The 20,253-nt window shown below is 43.3% G+C and overlaps 1 protein-coding gene across 2 annotated transcripts in view; it reads right to left on the reverse strand.

The window, feature by feature from the left end:
* Positions 1-20,253, reverse strand: part of scube1 (signal peptide, CUB domain, EGF-like 1) — a 198,383-nt gene that overhangs the window by 39,972 nt on the left and 138,158 nt on the right. For both annotated transcript variants that reach the window (XM_062482845.1, XM_062482844.1), the window contains exons 5-6: positions 6,687-6,812; positions 4,871-4,987 (exon numbers count right to left, since the gene is read on the reverse strand). In XM_062482845.1, coding sequence (XP_062338829.1) covers positions 4,871-4,987; positions 6,687-6,812 — 243 coding nt within the window. The remainder of the gene's footprint in view (positions 1-4,870; positions 4,988-6,686; positions 6,813-20,253) is intronic.

The raw sequence follows: 20,253 nt of genomic DNA on the forward strand, positions 1-20,253 counted from the left end.
TTGGTGGGTGCAGGAATGTAAAGTGGGTAGGATGGAGTAGAGTGGGGTGTGAAGGGGGTATCGTGAATGTGTGTGGTGGGGGTCGGGGTAGGGTGGAGGAGTGTGAAGGTGGTAGGGTGGAGGTGTGTGGTAGGGTTAGTGTGGAGGGGTGTGGTCAGAGTAGTGTAGTGTGAAGGGGTTAGAATGGAGGAGTGGGGTGGGGGTAGGGTGTGGTGTAGAGGGTGTAGGGCAGAGGGGTGGGGTGGGGGTAGGATGTGGTGCGGAAGATGTAGAGTAGAAGTTTGTGGTGGGGGTGTGGTGTAAAGGGGGTAGGGGTGTGTTGGTATTAAGATACAGGGGAAAGAAGGGGTAGGTTGGAGGGGTGTGGTGGCAGTTGGGTGGGATGTGGATGGGGTGTGGGGGGGGTAGGACAAGTGGATGAGGATGAGAACAGAAAGGTGAAGAGAAGCAGGGGGGGTGACAATGAGGGAAAGCAAAACTAGGAGAGAGGAAGGACGAGGCTGTCCAAGTCACCAGATTAGACTGATGCCAGAACGAAGGGAAGACTGAAGGACAAGGTGGGATAAAGAGATTAAAAGAAGACAGGAGGACAGGAGGACAACAGAAAGAGAAAAAGAGAAGGGAAAACCTGTCTCCCATCATTGGCCACAATGGGAGGAATGGGTGGGGGGGTGGGGTGGCGATTGAGAGGGCATGCAGAATAGAGGAGGTATTCTGGGGGCAGTGCTGGTTGCCTGTTTGTCTATGGAACACATCAACTGTCTGTAACAGTCAACACTGGAAAACACGTTCCCAAGCCGAAGGCGCGCGGGGGGAAGGTTTGGAGAAGGTCGGGGGGGGGGCACAGTTAGAGTGGCATGCAGATTCACAGCTGTTGGGCAGCAGTAGCAGGGTCAGAGTGTGAGAAGAGGGGGGTAAGGAGGGAGGAGCGGTAGGAGGACAGGCGTGACGGGTGTGCTCGGGACGGGCCTGGATATCTGGGAAGATAGGGTGTCTTTCACTGGGAAAGACAAGGGAGGGGGGTGAGTAAGCTCTGAATGAGCATACTTCTATGAATGGGGGGAGCAGGGGTAGGGCACTGCCACTCAGTACAATGGGGCCTAGAATCGTGTTTGATGTACAGAGTCCTCGTATGGAGCGGGAAGGGGGTTGGGGGTAGTAATTAAATTTCTTCCATCACCCTTGTTTGGCCCATTTCAACCACCCCTCTACCCCCCAACCCGTCTCCCGCCTGAACCCCACCCACCTCTCTCTGAGGCAGTTTGTTTGTTGAGGATTGGTGGACAAAGCAGAGGACTTACTGAAGTACCCTCACGGACGAAAAGAGGCTTCATGATCCTTGGCTAACGGTTAGGGGTTGTGTGTGTCTGTTTGTGTGTGTGATTCTTCATCTGCATGTGTGCTTGAGCCCGAGTCTGTCTGCAATCTAGAATAGAAGGAACTGAATATACTTAAGTGTTTGCTAGAGATAGAGAGAGGGAGAGAGAGCAGGAGAGAGGAGAGAGATTAAGTGCATGTCTACGGGGGGGAGGTTGAGTAAGACTAGGTCAGGAAGGGGGGGGTCTCCAGGACCATAAAGGACTGTAGGGCAACTTGCATATGGAAAGTATGGGGTAAGGAAGTTGATCTATAAAACACTATTACTAATATATGTGTCAACAACACTATATAGAGCAGAAAGACAGAGGTTGCAATTAATGTAGACTTGAATTCACGGGTATAAATTCAAAACGGTAACAATGAAAAAGCAAAAAAATAAATAAACACAGAGCAGACTCTGCCATGCAGATGGACAGACAGAGGACTTTTGATTAGCGACAAAGATTTGATGAGGATGAACAGCAGATACATTAAAGAAAAAGGCATGCTTCAGGGGTGGGGAGGGGGCCACGACACAGGCAATCGACTTTTATTGAATATTCAGGGGAAGGGCCTGGGCTACACATCGGTTGTCTCTGGGCTGGGCAGTTATGGAGAAAGGGATGGATTGTTGAGGTGGATCAGATGCTAGTGAGGAATTTGGTGCTTGTGCGGGGGTGAGAGGTGACGGCCAGGTCTGTGTGGTTTCAAGATGTTGATTGTTTTGTTTCTTGTTTTTTTGTGGTCTGGAGGGGTTGCACAAAAACAGATTTTTTTTTCTGTGGCAGTATCGGTTTTTCTTTTCGGTAAGGAAGAAAGGGAAGAGCAGGGAGTGGAGGAGGTGGTGGAGTAGGGGAGGTTGTTGGGAGCTCTATGTCAGATCAGGCTGCAATTGAGATGTCTGTTCCTACCCTGCGCCCTCAGCCCGCCCAACCCCCACACTGACTCATCGTGAACATTTCTCCCTTTTCTCTTTCCCTCACATACAACTACTTATGCACCTCAAATAACTCTTAAACTTTTGTTTATGAACACAATTTTGAACATGGATGCTCAAGACAAGACAGGCAATCAGTAACTATCACCAGAAAGCAGGAGGAGGAATAGAGAAGGAAGAAGAGGGGGGGGGGAGAGAAGGATTAGCCAGTCAAAGATGGTTGGGATGACATTTAGGGGACTTGGATAAACATAGGCCTTCTCTCTCACTACCAGAGAAAGAGAGAGGGAGGGAAGGAGAGAGTGATGAGACAGAAGGGGATAGAGAGGAGAGGAGGGTTCACGTTTGCTTTCACTCTACATGGAGCTGTCCTCTTCTTAGTCATCGAGTTTGTTCTCATTTTCTGGATTGGCTGGAAGGGAAAGGGTTAGGAGCACAACTGAAGGCAGACCTGTTAGAGAAAATGTCTGCTGATGATTGTGTCATTACTATTTTCTATTGATACGAGACGGAGATGAGAGAGGTCTCCAGTGTTCCAGCACAGCAGGAAGGACAGCACATGGGAATGAAAAAACAAGTGTATCACAGAAAGTGTGTGTACCTGTAATTCATTCAAAAGAAGTGTGTAACAAAAATATATATAATTCCAGTTCTTACAGACTTTGAAAGACCCTTTTGTGGTTACAAAAATGCACCACCGCAAGTACAACTTCAGAGCTAGATTAGATAGACTGAGTGTTATTGGAGTAGCACACTTGTGCTGTGTGCGACCTTAGCCTGACTGTGAGCATGTAGCACGTTAGCACGCTGGTGTTCCTTTTGACTGTGCCGGTGGCCACCTCGTTGGCTTGTGTGCACATGATGATTCATCTGTAACGTCTGTCCCTTCTGCCTGTCAGTGGCTTTCACTTGCATGAGAATATCTGACCAGGCTGTCAATTGGACAGGTAACCTAATGGCCAGACTGACTGGCTGGTTGACTGCCTGTTTGTTGACCAACTGTCTGGCTAAATAACTGGTTGATAGACTGGCAGATGAATTGGCTGACTGGTAGACTGACTGAATTACTGACTAACTGACCTCTAGCTGGGAGTCATCCTTCTCTCCTCGCAAAAACTGGAACTATCTGGAACATTCTTGGATGACAAAATGATGGATGGCAAGCTGAAACATATAGAAAAATAAATAAATGAAAAAAAGGATAAAAATTCACATGCTGATGATAACTGCATATTTGTCTGCCATCGTTTGGCTTCCAATTTGCTCCCCAGTGTGATAATAAACTTGTCGGCATGGGGTTGCAGATCAGTCTGTAATTCACTTTCAATTTAAAGGGATACACAAACACCGATGCACATATACACAAAACTTCTTGGTGTAGAACATTGTGGAAATAGAACTGGGTCCTGCCCGACTCCCCATCCCCCCCCCCCCTGCCCAAAAAATATAAGTTGAGTTTAGAAGAGATTCAAGCGCAATGTGGGAGTGGTGCAAGGTTTAAAAAAAATAACAATCACGTAAAACTTTACTTACCTTGAATAGGTAATTTAACAACCAAAAAATTATAATAAGAATTTTTTTTTTTTTTTTCTCCTCTGCATATGGACCCATCGCCTGAGGACATTACAGCTCTATTGAAAGGCGTGTGTTAAAGTTTCCCATTTGGCAAAAGGCTGCGTAGACTTTGGGCCCGACAACGGCCATATCATCGACATCTTGTTAATTTTTCCACCACCTTACGGATCTCACTAATGCTCTCACATAATATGGAACCTCATCCCTGGGCCATAACACGCCACCACTCCAAAAATTACTCTGACACTTATTGGAGTATTGGAGTGTGTGTGACAGAGACAGAGAGTTATGAGTGTTTTTTTAATTATAATAATTATATTAAATAATGACACAATATATATTGACATGTCATTGCAAGAACTACTTCATCCAGTGTTTATACCTAGTAATTTTTGTCTCATAATATCTGTACACCGAGTGAACGATCTAGCAAAAATGTGTATTGCTATGTGTGTCAAGAAACAATGCACATTGTTTTGATAATAATGGAATGGTATTATTCTTGTCTGTTCACACTCCATTTAATTATCTCTAATGGTTTCTCTTGCACTCTCTTGTTCTGTGTGTGTCAGCAGCTCAATTACTTTCCATCTCTATCTATATCTCTCTCCCTTCTTTGTTGTGTTTAAATAAGCTGGGGCCAGGGCAGGGGAGAGACTGCTGGAGGAGAAGAACAACTCTGTCACGGTTCCTGTCTCTTTTCCTCTCACACATACACAGACACAAACAGAAAGCTCTACAATTGTCTGCCTGTTTGCCTCGTCTCTTGATGGTACTGTTAAAGGGTCAAATTAACGACTGTACTGGAAGTTTAGCAATAGCTCCAGTCCAAAAGTTTGTAATCCTTGTGTATGTGAGCGCGCCTTCATGTGAATCCCAGTACATTCATTGATGTGAATCCAAAGAGTATAATATGAATATGAAGAATATCATATACATCGGGGGCATTCAACCTGACCAGGAAAGCAGTGTGTGTATGATTGTTTAGTTGTCACTCACCAATGCAGGTCTTGCTGTCTGAGTGCAGGGCGTACTTCTGATGACAGCCACATACCGGACCCACATCTGTTTCATCACACGTGTGCTGACACCCCCCGTTTCCATAGTTGCACGTCACTGGAAACATATGAGGACAACGAGGGAGGGTTACTATACATGACCACCCCCCCGACACACACACACCGCCCACATACACACCCACATGTTAGGCCTCAAATACACAAATCACTTGGAATGCTGTTTTCAGATGGCTAAGCAGAAATGAATTCACTGTCTGCCACTACCTCAGATATCAAGTGTCAGCCCCCACCCCCAAATATAACAGAGGATGCCTCTAGGGGGCATCCCTAATGTGGGGTAATAAAGTAGCCAGCAGGCCATGCTGACTGGAACTAGGCTTGCACTGGGCTTACTTTGTTTCTACACATGACAACATCTGGTTAAATGGCTTCACCAGACACTGAGCTGGCCCTGGGACAGAGGGAGGGAAAGAGGGACAGAGTGAAGGAGTGAGGAAGAGAAAAAGAGAGCAGAAACGGAGATAGACGGAGAGAGAGGTAAGTAGAAAGGAGAGATTTGAGAGAGAGAGCAAAAGTGAGAGGGGCGGTGGGAGAGAGAGAGTGGGGAAGCTCCTATGCAGTCTGTCTACGGGAGTTTAATCAGGACAACCGAAATCTGTTAACGTGCCATTCTTTGACTTTTATGAGCATGTCCTGAGAAGAGAGAGAAAGCGACGGAGGAGGCGAAGGGAGTCTGGAGAGGTGTGTGTTTCATCTGGAGACGGACAGAGCTGGTCCTGTTACTCTTTAAACAAGACGGTAGATTATAAAATCACATGGCCCTTCCACCGCTGGCCTATTTACTAGCTCGTTCGTTAGCCCTTTTACTAGCCAGTTTGCTAGCCACCAAGCAGCTATAGCTAGAGTCTCTTCATGGTGTGTATACAGCTGCACCTCAACCCATACCCTTTCCCCCCCAACTCCCCAACCCATCTCAAACCCCTTTTCCCCCAACCCCACCCCTGTAAACACTTTGCTAGCAAACATTTACCACAAATGAACTTCTTGGGTGATGTAGTAGCTACCAAATCCTTTCAATCCATAGAGGGACACATTTAACAGCTTTAAGGATTTGACAATGGTACACTCTAAGCAGGACAAAATGTGTTTGCCAAATAAAAGTGCAACTAATAAAGCAGTTTTATTTCCCCCTCTGGAACCCTGCACTGATTGAAATTCCATGGCTTGAGGCGTTCAGGGTGAGGAATGAATAAGATTAATACAATTGTTTTAAAACATCCTTAAAGTATGAAAAAAAGTTTCTGCTCATGATAAAAAAAGAATAAACAAGTGCTTTGGGTTGGAAAATTGCACATCAAATGCATTTTAGGTTGAAGACTTGGACAAAAATCTCTCATGGAGCAACCATGAAACCACAAAACTAAAAAAGACTAAAGTGTTTACATAGACCAAGCCTAACTGATACTCCTTAATTTTTGTTGTGAAAATAGATACTCCTTTATATTTGTCTCTAAAGCCTACAACAGTTGTTAGTTTACCCTGGCTTTGTCTCTCGTCCTAGCCTCTAGCTGTCTCAACAGGCCACATGATATGTGTTTTAGGAGGCCCTGGGGACCTCTCCCAGAGTAACTATAACCCAGCACCTTCCCTTCCAGACCAGGGAACACTCCAAAGCCAAGGATTCTGACCTCGGCTCTGGAGGAGAGGACCAGACTGGTACTTTTGTCCAATACTCACTGATAAATCAAACTGGGGAGTGTGTGCTTAGTGTGGGGTTCTCTGGGAAGGGTACATACGTGTACAGTCTCTGAGGTTTTTGGCCAGCTCAAAGCCAGGCCTGCACTCGCATGCCACACCCCCCTTGGGGGTCTCTCTGCAGATGTGGGCGCAGCCGTGATCCTTGTTCATGCAGTTCATCCCATCTGAGGAGCACAGAGAAAGAGTGTTAGATAGAGAGCACATACGTACCTACATAATAGTACATTCAAATCATCAGCTGAGCATTACCGAGATAACTGAGAAGAGAGGGGGTGGGAGTGTATGGGAGGTAGGATAGGGTCATAGGTCAGTGTTAAAGTCAAACAAGACAGAGTTTGAGGGAGCCCTTGGTCAAACCCCCTACAATACCTGCACATAGCAGACCAATTGTTTTATTGCCAAAGGCCAGTACACACACAGACACAGAAAATTGCACTCGCACAGGCACTCTCGTTTTGTCCTGTCACATAAGGATCTCTGCATGAATTGTTCCATGTGAGGTCCATTTTGTCAAGTTGCAAGTACCATGTTATGGCAACTGCATAAATTTGCACTACACATTTTGTACCTGCATTTTTAACAATAGCTGTTCTATCTAAATTGTTTTGTTGTTTTCTAAAGGAGGCAAAAGAAAATCATGTTTTTTTATTATTTAAATGCAAACATATCGAGATATATTTCGAATATCGTAAAATTGTTGACAATATCGAGATATTTAAAAAAATATATATATCGCCCAGCCCTAACTCCAGGCGTACAGAGACTGGATAGCCCGTTGAAACGAGTCCGGCACCCCATACTCCCGCAGCACCCCCCACATAAACCCCCGAGGGACCCGGTCGAATGCCTTCTCCAAGTCCACAAAGCACATGTAGACTGGTTGTACAAAATTCCAGAACCCCTCTAGTAGTCTTGCAAGGGTAAAGAGATGGTCCACTGTTCCACGACCGGGACTGAAACTGCACTGTTCGTCTTGAATCTGAGGTTCGACAAGCGGTCGGAGCCTCCTTTCCAGCACCCTGGCATAAGCTTTCCCCGGGAGGCTGAGTAGTGTGAGTATCCCCACTCCCGCCTGCCGCCTCTCACCCTGGGCAACTCCAGAAAAGGACAAACAACCCTTTTCCAGGAGCTTGGTTCCAGAGCCAGTACTGTGCATGGAGGTGAGCCCAACTACATCTAGCTGGTACCGCTCCACCTCCCGCACCAGTTCTGGCTCTTTCCCCGCTAGCGAGGTGAAGTTCCAAGTCCCTAGAGCTAGTCTATGCTGCCGGCAATCGGGTCGCCCAGGCCAGGGGGGCCTACATAGCACCCGACCCTGTTGCTTGTCCCTGCGGGTGGTGGGTCCACAGGGTGACTGCTCCATGTTATTTCTTCGGGCTGAGCCCGACCAGGCCCCATAGGCAAAGACCCGGCCACCAGATGCTCACCGGCGAGCTCCCTTCCTGGGTCTGGCTCCGGGAGGGTGCCCCGGTTTCCCTGGTCCAGGCGAGGTAGCTGAAGTCCGGCTGCTATCCATCAGGGTTTTTTAAACCGCTCTTAGTCTGGGCTCTCCCCCAAGACCTGTTTGTCTTGGGAGACCCTACCAGTGGCTAATGCCCAGGACAAAATAGCTCCCAGAATCACTGAGCCACTCATACTCCTCCACCACGTTAAGGTAGCTGAGGAACTTTTTATTTTATTTCACATAATTCAAAATGATCCTCCACCGACTTAAAGCGGTGAAGTAATTTTCTAACTATGCTATGGTAATCTTGATGAGTGGGATTCTAACAACTGTCACAGTTCAAATGTGAAGTCTAGGTTGATCCTTGCGTAGCACATATATGTATTTTACTATAAATCCTTGTTTATTTCATAATTTCTGGTTTGTTCAAAGCACTTGTGAAAAGGTTTGTGGGAGATATAAATTTATTAGTAAAAAAATATTTTTTGCGCATTTTGATGATGCCTTTAATGCTTAGCAGAGTTTCCCCCTTCAGTTTGCATTAAGAGCTGATTGATGAAGTAAGGTGGAGCTAATAATGTTCTGGTTATTTAATTGATTTAAAGTTCATGAGGGTGTTTATAGGCCTAGCTGATATTTCTTTCATATTAAGTGTTGCTAACTAGTAGCTTGTGACTGTGACTTGTCTGTGCGATCCCAGACCCCAGCTCCTCAGTTTGAAGCAAACATATATTACTAAACCAAAGGAGCTGTTTAAAGATGGCGCCCCCGTTCATTTCCATGGAAAGTCTCAGTGGTGCAGTGAGGCAAGCATAGACCTATATAACGAGAACAAGCAAAAGATCTCTTTAAAGATGGCGCCCCAGTTCATTTCTATGGAAAGTGCTCAGTGGTGCAGTGAGGCAAGCGAGAGTGATAAACAGACTGTGGCATCTTTTAACTTCTGACTCATCCGGTCTTGTGCAGTACAGTGGCTCGCCATGCTCATAGCTCTGAGGCTTGTGCACGCTCGCAACCAGCTGTACATGTCATACTTGGCAACAACGAGCGTAGGCGAGCGTGTAAGCTAAGGCATTGCAGTAGAATCTGAAATTCTGTAGATCGTTCACAAACGACACATCACCAATAGGATCCCTCTACAACAGACCTAGGTATTCAAGATAAGTAGCACAAGCTAGCTACTTTATTAGGGTTCCTCCGGTAGGAGGGAACCTATTGTATTCGTTAGTTTTATTAGGGTTCCTGTGGTAGGAGGGAACATATTGTTATTGTTGGTATTCTTCTTATTCTTATTAGGTTCCTCCGGTAGGAGGGAACCTAGTGTTATTGTTGGTATTCTTATTAGGGTTCCTCCGTCAGGAGGACCCTATTGTGTTTGTTGGTATTATTATTATTCTAGTAATTTATCTCATGAACACATTAGTAAAAAGTTTTGAAATTTGGCATATTGATACAACATGCCACAACTACGGCCCAAACACAGACTGGCCCACATCAGATCATAGGGGGCGCCACAGGCGACGCCCAAATGTCCGATTTTCAAAGTGATAGCATTTCCACCCCATTGCTCAAATTCTTCTGAAACTTGGTGTGCATGCCTTATTTCTCATGGCGAACAAAAAAGCCTCAAGGACCCATAAGGTCCGCCTGATCGATTTTCCTGTAGAGTGATAATTTGGGAAAAACTTCAAAATTCCTCTTCTCTTGAACCAAAGATCTAATTAACTTGAGATTTTGTACAGATATGTATCATTGACGTATTTAAAAACGTTACTTATAGCAATTGAATAAAATACTAAATAGCTGAAAGGGGTGTATTTATGTAAATTTCCACATTACCTCAATATGTTTGTGTCACTAAATCAAAGTTCATTTTGAATGATGGGTTTTCAAACCTAATAGGCTTTAAGGTGACACGCCCATGAAGTACCATAAACAATTTCACCTTGATATGTCAAAATATGACTGAATTACAGCTGTTTGAACTTGGACCAAATCTGACAATGCTCGCCATTGGAGAAACAGCTTTTTTTTGTAGAGTAACTGAACATGCCAATACTCAACACTGAGAATAGCTCAACGAGCTGGAACGGTGACCTGCAAAGTACAAGGTCGTAGGTTCAAATCCAGCAACACTGAGTATATCTTAATTTGAATACATGTTTAGTTAAACAGGATGACATCGTTCTAAAGTACCATGCGCAATTTCACCTTGATATGTCAAAATATCATTGAATTACAGCTGTTTAAGCTTTGGCCGAATCGAACAAGCCATGCTACAGGATATACATCTTTTTTTCGGGGGACAGAAACTGATCAGAATTTCTCAGCCTTGCGGGTAGCTCAATGGGTTGAAGCGTTGTACTGCAAAGCATAAGGCCACAGGTTCGTTTCGAGGCACAGTCTTTTGGCCTGTCATAATTTTGATTACTTGTTTAGTTAAACAGTCAGACATCATTCTGAAATACCATGCGCAATTTCACCTTGAAATGTCAACCGTTTCTTAACCTTTGTCCCAAAGCTGACCAAAAACTAATACTCATATCACGCAGTCGGAGCACAGCTAGATAATCAGCGTCAGCACCCTTGGGTACCCAGCATGCAGTGCGGCATATCAAAAAACGCAAAGACTTGTGGAAAATAGTTGGTTACAACAGCCGTGCAAGGGATTTCAGTTGTTGTGTTCGTTCAGTTAGATGTTTGTAATGTTATTGTTTGTTAGTTAATATAATCTTGTTGGTCACCCTGATTGTGCATGTTGTGTAGTTTAATGGGACCAGAGAGTCGGCTGCTGTACTGTCACAGGCTATTCTCGCAAGGAGCTGAATATGAGCGCTGCCCTAGCCCAGTTGCCCACATGACTATTGTTTGTTGTGCATTGACTAAGAGTCTGGAAGGAGATCAACTCAAGAAGAGTTTCAGTATCCTATAAAAAGTTAATAATCAGCCCTTACTAATCATAAAATCTCAGCAGTTGGTGTGTAGCAGAGAGGCTAGAGAGACTGACTAGTAACCTTATGCTCATGAGTTCAAATCCCCGTTCAGCCTATTATTGTTGGCCAAACATGAAGTATTTTTGCTCTCTTGTTGTCCAAGTCTCGATCTTCTACAGTGTACATGTTTATAATATTTTGCCATTTTGCGGAGGAACCCGCATCGCTGCTTGCAGCTATATTTATTATTATTTTTCTTCTCCTTGCGCCCCAATATCTCAAAAAGTCCCTGGTCATACATTTTCTAATTTGGCACATTGATACTACATCCAAGTGGGTACCCCCACACCAAATATGGGCCACATCGGACCATAGGGGGCGCCACAGGCCACGCCCAAAAGTCCGATTTTCAAAGTGATGGCATTTCCACCCCATTGCTCCAATTCTTCTGAAACTTGGTGTGCATGCCTCATTTTTCATGAGGAACAAAAAAGCCTCAAGGACCCATAAGGTCCGCCATGATGGATTTTCCTGTACTGTGATAATTTGGGAAAACCTTCAAAATTCCTCTTCTCTTGAACCAAAGGTGAAATTGACTTGAAATTTGGTATTTGGTACAGATATGTATCATTGACGTATTTAAAAACGTTACTTAAGGCAATTGAATCAAGTACAAAATGGCTGAAATGGGTGTATTTATGTAAATGTACACATTGCCTCAATATGTTTGTGTCACTAAATCAAATGTATTTTTGAAGGATGGTTCAAACTTAATAGGCTTTAAGGTGAGATGCCCCTGAAGTACCATGCAAAGTTTCACTTTGATATGTCAAATATGACTGAATTACAGATGTTTGAACTTCGACCAAATCTGACAATGCTCGCCATTGGAGAAACAGCTTTTTTTATTATCCAGTTTTGTGTAATCCATGTCTGGGAATGGCTCAATTGGCTGGTAAGCAAATGGTTGTAGGTTCAAAACCAGTCAGAGGCATAGTTTTTAATTTTTTATTCCGACAAAATGGTTTCTAGTCTTCCGATCAATCCTCCGGTTGTAAAAACATAGCAATGCGTGTTTATTTGAGCCCATCCCAACACTCCGATCATCTGTTTAGCGAGACTGTGTAAACCACTGCAAAACAAGCCAGGTTCACCACAGTAGCTAGCTACTTATAGTCTATGCATGGTAGAGATAACTCTAATGGTTATCTCTAATGAAGTAAATTGATTGTTCAGATGGATCCCTTGCCTGTTGCACAAATTCATTTCAGTAACCTAAGCCAGGACACATTCCCACTGATGCTAGGCATGATTTAAAATCCCCTTCCATGACAAGTTATGGCACTCCAAACAACCTGTTTAAAAAAACGATGAGAAAGGTATTCTTTACAGCAGCAACCCAGTCATCCCGTTGTCCCGTTTTTATAGGAAATGTACAAGCAGTTTCAACTTAGGCTGAATCTAACAACGCTTACCACAGGAGAAACAGCTTACTTTTTTATACAGTAACTGAACATGACAATATTCAACACTGAGAATAGCTCAATGTGCTGGGATGGTGACCTGTAAACTATAAGGTCGTAGTCTTTTGGCCTGTCATAATTTTGATTATCTGTTTAGTTCAACAGGATGACATCATTCTGAAATACCATGCACAATTTCATGCAATTTCACCTTGAAATGTCAACCGTTTTCTTAACCTTTGTCCCAAAGCTGACCAAAGCTAATACTCTGCCCTTTCTATTCCTACAATCTCAACAGTTTGTGTGTAGCAGAGAGGATAGAGAGACTGACTTGTAACCTTATGCTCATGAATTCAAATCCCCATTCAGCCTGTTGTTGGCCAAACATGAAGTAGTTTTGCTCTCTTGTTGTCCAACTCTCGATCTTCGACAGTGTACATGATTATAATATTTTGCCATTTTGCGGAGGAACCCGCATTGCTGCTTGCAGCTATATTTATTATTATTATTAATATTAATCTTCTTCTCCTTGCGCCACAATAACTCAACATGTTATTGGTAACACATTTTCTAATTTGGCACATTGATACTACATCCAAGTGGGTACCCCCACACCAAATATGGGACACCTTCGACTGTAGGGGGCGCCACAGGCCACGCCCTAAAGTCCGATTTTAAAAGTGATGGCATTTCCACCCCATTGCTCTAATTCTTCTGAAACTTGGTGTGCATGGCTCATTTTTCATGAGGAACAAAAAAGCCTCAAGGACCCATAAGGTCCGCCATGATGGATTTTCCTGTACAGTGATAATTTGGGAAAACCTTCAAAATTCCTCTTCTCTTGAACCAAAGCTCTATTTGACTTGAAATAAGATATGTATCATGGATGTATCTAAAAATGTTACTTAAGACAGTTGAATCAAATACAAAATGGCTGAAAGGGGTGTACTTATGTAAATGTCCACATTGCCTCAATATGTTTGTGTCACTAAATCAAATGTCATTTTGAATGATGGTTTTTCAAACCTAATAGGGTTCAAGATGACATCACTCTGAAGTACCATAAACAATTTCACCTTGGTATGTCAAAATATGATTGAATTAGAGCTGTTTCAGCCTTGGCTGAATCTAACAACGCTTACCACAGGAGAATCAGCTTACTTTTTCATACAGTAACTGAACATGACAATATTCAACACTGAGAATAGCTCAATGGGCTGGGACGGTGACCTGCTAAGTATAAGGTCGTAGGTTTGAATCCAGCCACAGTGGTTGAGCCTGTCTTAAATTTTAATATCTGTTTAGTTAAACAGGATGACATCGTTCTGAAGTACCATGCGCAATTTCACCTTGATATGTGAAAAGATCATTGAATTACAGCTGTTTAAACTTTGGCCGAATCGAACAATCCGTGCTACAGGAGAAACGGCTTCTTTTTTTTCTACAGTAACTGACCACGTATTCTCATCCTTGAGGGTAGCTCAATGGGTTGAAACGGTGTCCTATAAAGTGCAAGTCACAGGTTTGAATCCAGGCACAGTCTTTTGGCCTGTCATAATTTTGATTACTTGTTTAGTTAAACAGGCAGACATCATTCTGAAATACCATGCGCAATTTCATGCAATTTCACCTTGAAATGTCAACCGTTTCTTAACCTTTGTCCCAAAGCTGACTAAAAACTAATACCTCATATCACGCAGTTGGAGCACAGCTAGATAATCAGCGTCAGCACCCTTGGGTACCCAGCATGCAGTGCGGCATGTCAAAAAACGCAAAGACTTGTTCGTTCAGTTAGATGTTTGTAATGTTATTGTTTGTTAGTTAATATAATCTTGTTGGTCACCCTGATTGTGCATGTTGTGTAGTTTAATGGGACCAGAGAGTCGGCTGCTGTACTGTCACAGGCTATTCTCGCAAGGAGCTGAATATGAGCGCTGCCCTAGCCCAGTTGCCCACATGACTATTGTTAGTTGTGCATTGACCGAGAGTCTGGAAAGAGATCAACTCAAGAAGAGTTTCAATATCCTATAAGAAGCTAATACTCTACCCTTTCTATTCATAACATCTCAACAGTTGGTGTGTAGCAGAGAGGGTAGAGAGACTGATTTGTAACCTTATACATTTACATTACATTTATTCATTTAGCAGACGCTTTTATCCAAAGCGACTTCCAAGAGAGAGCTTTACAAAGTGCATAGGTCACTGATCATAACAACGAGATAGCCACAAAACATTGCGAGTAGCCAAAACATGAAGCATACATTGTGAACAACCAAAGTAAGTGCCCAAAGAGAAGAACCATAAGAGCATGTAGTTAAACAAGTTACAATTAAACAATATGAACTGCTATAAGTGCAAGTGTACCTGTGGAAAAAAAGACAAGCAACAATAATAAAAAACAATATATCACAGCGAGTACAAACAATTTTAAATCAGTTACCACTAACCACAAGAGCAACAGGTCTCTGAGCAAGAGTCATTGTGACTTGAATCTGATACGGGCCATGATAGGTAGCCAGTGGAGAGAGATGAGGAGCGGGGTAACATGGGCTCATGAGTTCAAATCCCCGTTCAGCCTATTGTTGTTGGCCAAACATGAAGTAGTTTTGCTCTCTTGTTGTCCAGCTCCCACACCCGCGTCGCAGCCGTAACGCGCCGCAGACGTGTCCAGTGTGAATAGGGGGTTAGAGTCTGTTCTTTTTGCATCAATGCAGCAAAATACTTTTGTACTTTCTGCATCAGATTGACATTTTTTTTATTTTTTTTATTTAACCTTTATTTAACCAGGTATTTAACCAATAATATTGTTCTTGACGTATGCCCGTTTTCGGCTCGCTATATCCATAACCCTGACCCTAATAACTCGAATAACTCTAGTCTAAATATCCAAAACGCTGTTCCCCAATATATATTTTTCTGTTCTCGAACCTGGCTTTTCCGTGAAATAGTTTTAGCTGAAGACTTTTTTTTTTACAAACCAATTGTACGGACTGGATGGTTGGGTAGAGATGCTTTATCTGATTTTTGGTTACACATAAACATCACAAATGTTTGTTGTATGTCATTCAGGATGTAGCCATGATATTTTCATCAGGAGGGGGTGTCTTGATTCTAGGCAATGAAGATTAACCTAGTTTACCATGAAAAAATCCTGGAAATTAAAAATGGTACTTCAAACATCACTGACAGGGTTTAGACTCCCATTAAATTTTTACCCAGCAATTTTTTACCCAGCAAATCCGGAGGCACCGCAACCCAAACTCAAAGAACGAAAAAAGATAGGAGTGGAAAGATATACGCTGGGCCGGTTTATAAGGCTAAATTCACAAGAAAAGCAATGTTCATAACTCCATCCGTACTCAATTTTAACCTGGGAGAAGTAAAATAAACTCAGGAGAAATGGGGGAAAGTGGAGGGGGGGCACTCGTCACACTGCCGCCTGTAACAGCAAACAAAGTAGGGGGCCTGGTAGCCTGGTGATGCCGATGTGATGATGACGGGCAGGCGAGGAGTGGCGGCCGCCAACTGACATGTTCACTTATTGGGCCAGACACCGGGCATTGTCCGGCTTCTGCTTCGCACTGTATCCAATGTTGAGTGATGGCTCCGGCTAGGCCAGGACACCAATGACAGGTGTGTGTGTGTGTGTGTGGGGGGGGGGGGTGGTAGGCTGGAGGTAAAATACAATTGGATTTAAAAGAGAAACACAGAAATAAAGGAAAGAAGTCCATGGAATGAGAAGAGAACAGATTAAACCACGAATACCAAGGCTATATCACAGTACGATGGAGAGAATAATAAAAAAAAAAAACTATGCTGCTCCCGGTTAAAAGGTGAGGTGGAGAGTTGAGACAGACTTTCCATTCCAGCTCCCTGTGCTCATTGTTTAGACTGGAGAGGTCAGGCGGTGCATATGCTACTGAATCACTCTGCTGTTAGAGCAGTGGGTCCAGATAAGCCAGCCAGATCTTGGATCACCCCAGGCCCAGCCCAGACCTCTGCCTCATTCCCTGGAAAACTTACTCTAGGGCCTCAGCTCCAGGGCCTAGCACCAGGGCCAAACCCATCTCAAGGGCCCCAGCGCTGGAATCCCTTAGCCCACACATCAAATACTAAGCCCCCAGTCCTAAAATCCCTAGCCCAGGTCCTAGGGCCCCAGCCCTTGGCCCCAGCTCAGAATGTGGCCCCCTATCCCATCTCAGAGACCAGGTCCAATCATAGCATTGCCCTGTTATTACAGCCTGTCTCTCCTTGCACTGCACTGTTTAACCCTAGACCTGACAAGTATGAGAGACACAGAAAAGTTTAGTTTCTGGGGTCTCTACTCCACTTTTCCTATAAACTTCAAAACACACACATACACACCTATAATTTGACAGGGGATATGGTTGAATCTTTTGATTATTTCCGTCAAATGTAGTATAAGAGGGAAACAAAACGATCTCATGTGAATGTGTCTGAGCTTGGGTAGTATAAGGGAAACCAAAGGATCTCATGTGAATGTGTCTGAGCTTATACTATCTCACATCGTGCATGTGTGTGAGCTTGGGTGGGTTTGAGTGTGTGTACAGTATGTGTACGTGTAGGTCCCACCAGTGTTTGTACTCTGCCCCTTAGTGTATGGCAAGTGTACAGCCACCCATAAAGCTTCCACTTAAAAGGACTCTTAAATAAACCCCCCCCCTTAAAGCTTCAAACTCAATATCAGAGGGGAAGGATGTTCAAAGACTCTGCACCAACCACTTATGCAGCTACTACATCCGAGCATGATTTTCTCTTCAAAGAACCTTTCCAGGGACCTTTGATAGCTGACTCCTGCTACGGGAAGGATAGTATGGATGTTAGCTTAATACAGAAACGAAGCTATCAAATGAATGTTGTACTTTGGCGGTCAGAGATGTATATGCCTTTCTGAGTGGCTTTTGGAAAAGTGGCAGGATAGGAAATTTGTGGGTTGACTGGTTTTAGACGTGACACCTTGTTTGGAGAGAGGCAAGGCATGACTTAGAAAGGATTGCGACTGTGTGAGCAACAGGGTTTTAGTTCATGTTCTTGGGGTTTCTGCAAACAGACACCCACACACACACATTCCCAAAACTTTGATTCCTCTCTCCAAAGCCTTGCCATTGTAAGTGCCACTTTAATTAAAATCTGTTATCCTTTCTCAAATCAAATCAAAATGTATTTGTATTGCCCTTTTTACAAGCAATGTCACAGAGGGCTTCACATATGCCCATAGAACTGCCCCTCAACCAACCTTAACCCTCAAGGAAGACAAGGAAAAACTCCCAGAAAAACTCACTAGAGGAGAAGAAATTGAAGAACCCTTGGGAGGAGCTATTCAGTGAGGGATTCCCTCCTCCAGAGACAGTTAGTGAAAGTTTCTCTCTTTCCTTCTTTCTTTCTGCATGGTGAACCACAATGGTATAGGTACAAAGCCATATGCATTTCAATGAGCTTTTCTTAAATTTGCTGCACTGAAGTCATTTAAACTGAGGACTCCCCTTATTCGATAACATTTCCAAATCTCTTCCTCAAAGACTAGAGGACGTACACAAACACACACGCACGCACGCACACACACACACACACACACACACACACACACACACACACACACACACACACACACACACACACACACACACACACACACACACACACACACACACACACACACACACACACACACACACACACACACACACACACACACACACACACACACACACACACACACACACACACACACACACTGTTACCGTTGCACACAAACATTCTTTCTTTCCTGGTCTCTAACTCCATGTACTTACCACAGCAGGGTATGTTTTACAGACCTGTCAAATGTTTGTGCGACTTACCAATAGGCTACTGTCCGGGGGCCAAATGTATGAAGGCGCGTACGCATGAAAATCGGTGTAGAAACGTGTATGGGTGTTTCTACAAAGAGTTTCAGATTTATGAAAAAGCACATGGCGTGAGAATCTGTGTACCTCTGCGCATGAGCGGGAGTTCAGGGATCGTGCTGATTTATTGGCTCACAATGATGACTGGTTGATAAATCGTTATAGATATCCGAAAGCCATTCTTTTGGATCTCTGTACTGAGTGACTTGGGCTCTGTGTTGGAATGCCCAACAAAAGTCAAGCAAATAGGCTGTAAAGATTTTCTGCAAGTGGGAGGTGGCAGACAGGTCAGGGATAAGAAAATCCACCCTCATTCGTGTCCGAGGTGTGGGATCCGCCTGTCCCCAATGTATATTGGTTTCCCAAATTTAGCTAATCAGTGCTATTGACTGCACCCATCCCTTACAAAAAAGAAGTATATTAAAGTATACTATAAGTATACTAAAATATGGATAGCACACTTTTAGTTCACTTTTGATATACTTTTAAGTATGCTTTGAAAATAGTTCACTTTTGATATACTTTTAAAAAGTATACTTAGATAATAGTTCACTTTTGATGTACTTTTAAGTATGCTTTGAAAATAGTTCACTTTTGATATACTTTTAAGAAGTATGCTTCGAAACATAAAATTGTATACATTTCTTCTGGAGTAGGATGTACGTTTTCTATTATTATACAGCAAAAACAGTCACAATAATTTTTAAGTAGTAAACAATAGTCCTTTCCTCCTTATCCTATTTTTTGGATTGGACGTACAGTTTTGCGTCTAGGTTAACTTGTTGGAGGTGTGGATTCTAGCTACATTTCTGTTATTCTCTCTTATAATCGAGCTAGCGCGATGGCTCTCCATAATTAAAAACGGTTCTACTTTTTTTCCACAATCGACCAAATTGGCCAAACAAGGTATGTACATTAATCTTAAAGTGTACATAATCTAGGTAGATTGTTTTTATTTTAGCAAGTTTCACAGAAATCTGCAAAAATCGAGGCTCAATACTGTCATAGCTGACCGTCACGAACAGCCAAACCGGGGTCGCGTAGTAAGTGTTTGCTGCAGTTGGCGTTAATCCTACGAACAAATGCTTCGTAACTGAAGAGTATTTACTTTTTATTGGCGATATTGACAACACAGGTTAAGGAACTTGTCTTTAAATCAAAAGATCGTCTCCGTTTTCAATTTGAAGCAGTATCTAGCTTACTGTAGGAAATCTCCCATTGCATCCTCTCTCTAGCTTCGCTTCAGCTAAAGTCAGATGGACGACGATGACGATGCATGCATTATTCACACCTACGGTGTTAATACAGTCTGTACAAATACCACTTTGACACACTTGCAAGAAATGATCCGCTTCAAATTCTTCTGAATTATTTATCTTTTTGCATTTTTCTTCTCTTTTCTGTAGTTTTATGCCTTCGTCCAGCTCCAGCCCCTTTCAAAAATACCTTTCGGGCGCTTTGAAGCTTCAGCTTATAACTTTCTACAAAATTTTCAGATTTTTTTGCATGGTCAGCTATCCCCATTCAGGTTTTCAGCATTCTCACTGCTGTTTCGCAGGAACAGCCTTTTCTAGTTATTATTTATTTTTGCCCCCCTAAGTCTCAGTCAATATTTGGACTACATAGACAACCTAGGTGTCACAAGTTTCGTATTGGTAGCGATTGAGTCGCTTGTATTTGTATTTACCCTCCGTTGCACGGTTTAGGCTCAAGTTAAGTTTTTGTGGCGAAAAGTGAAGCTAACGGTGGCTAATTTGCTAGCCACAGTCACTGACGTTACTAACGTCACGAAAACACGCGTGACTACCTGTAGCAGAACATTCATTTCGCATCTGTTAACTTGGGGGATAGCTAGGCTA

Source organism: Osmerus eperlanus, chromosome 17 (genome assembly GCF_963692335.1).
Source record: "Osmerus eperlanus chromosome 17, fOsmEpe2.1, whole genome shotgun sequence".
NCBI classification, from domain to species: domain Eukaryota; kingdom Metazoa; phylum Chordata; class Actinopteri; order Osmeriformes; family Osmeridae; genus Osmerus; species Osmerus eperlanus.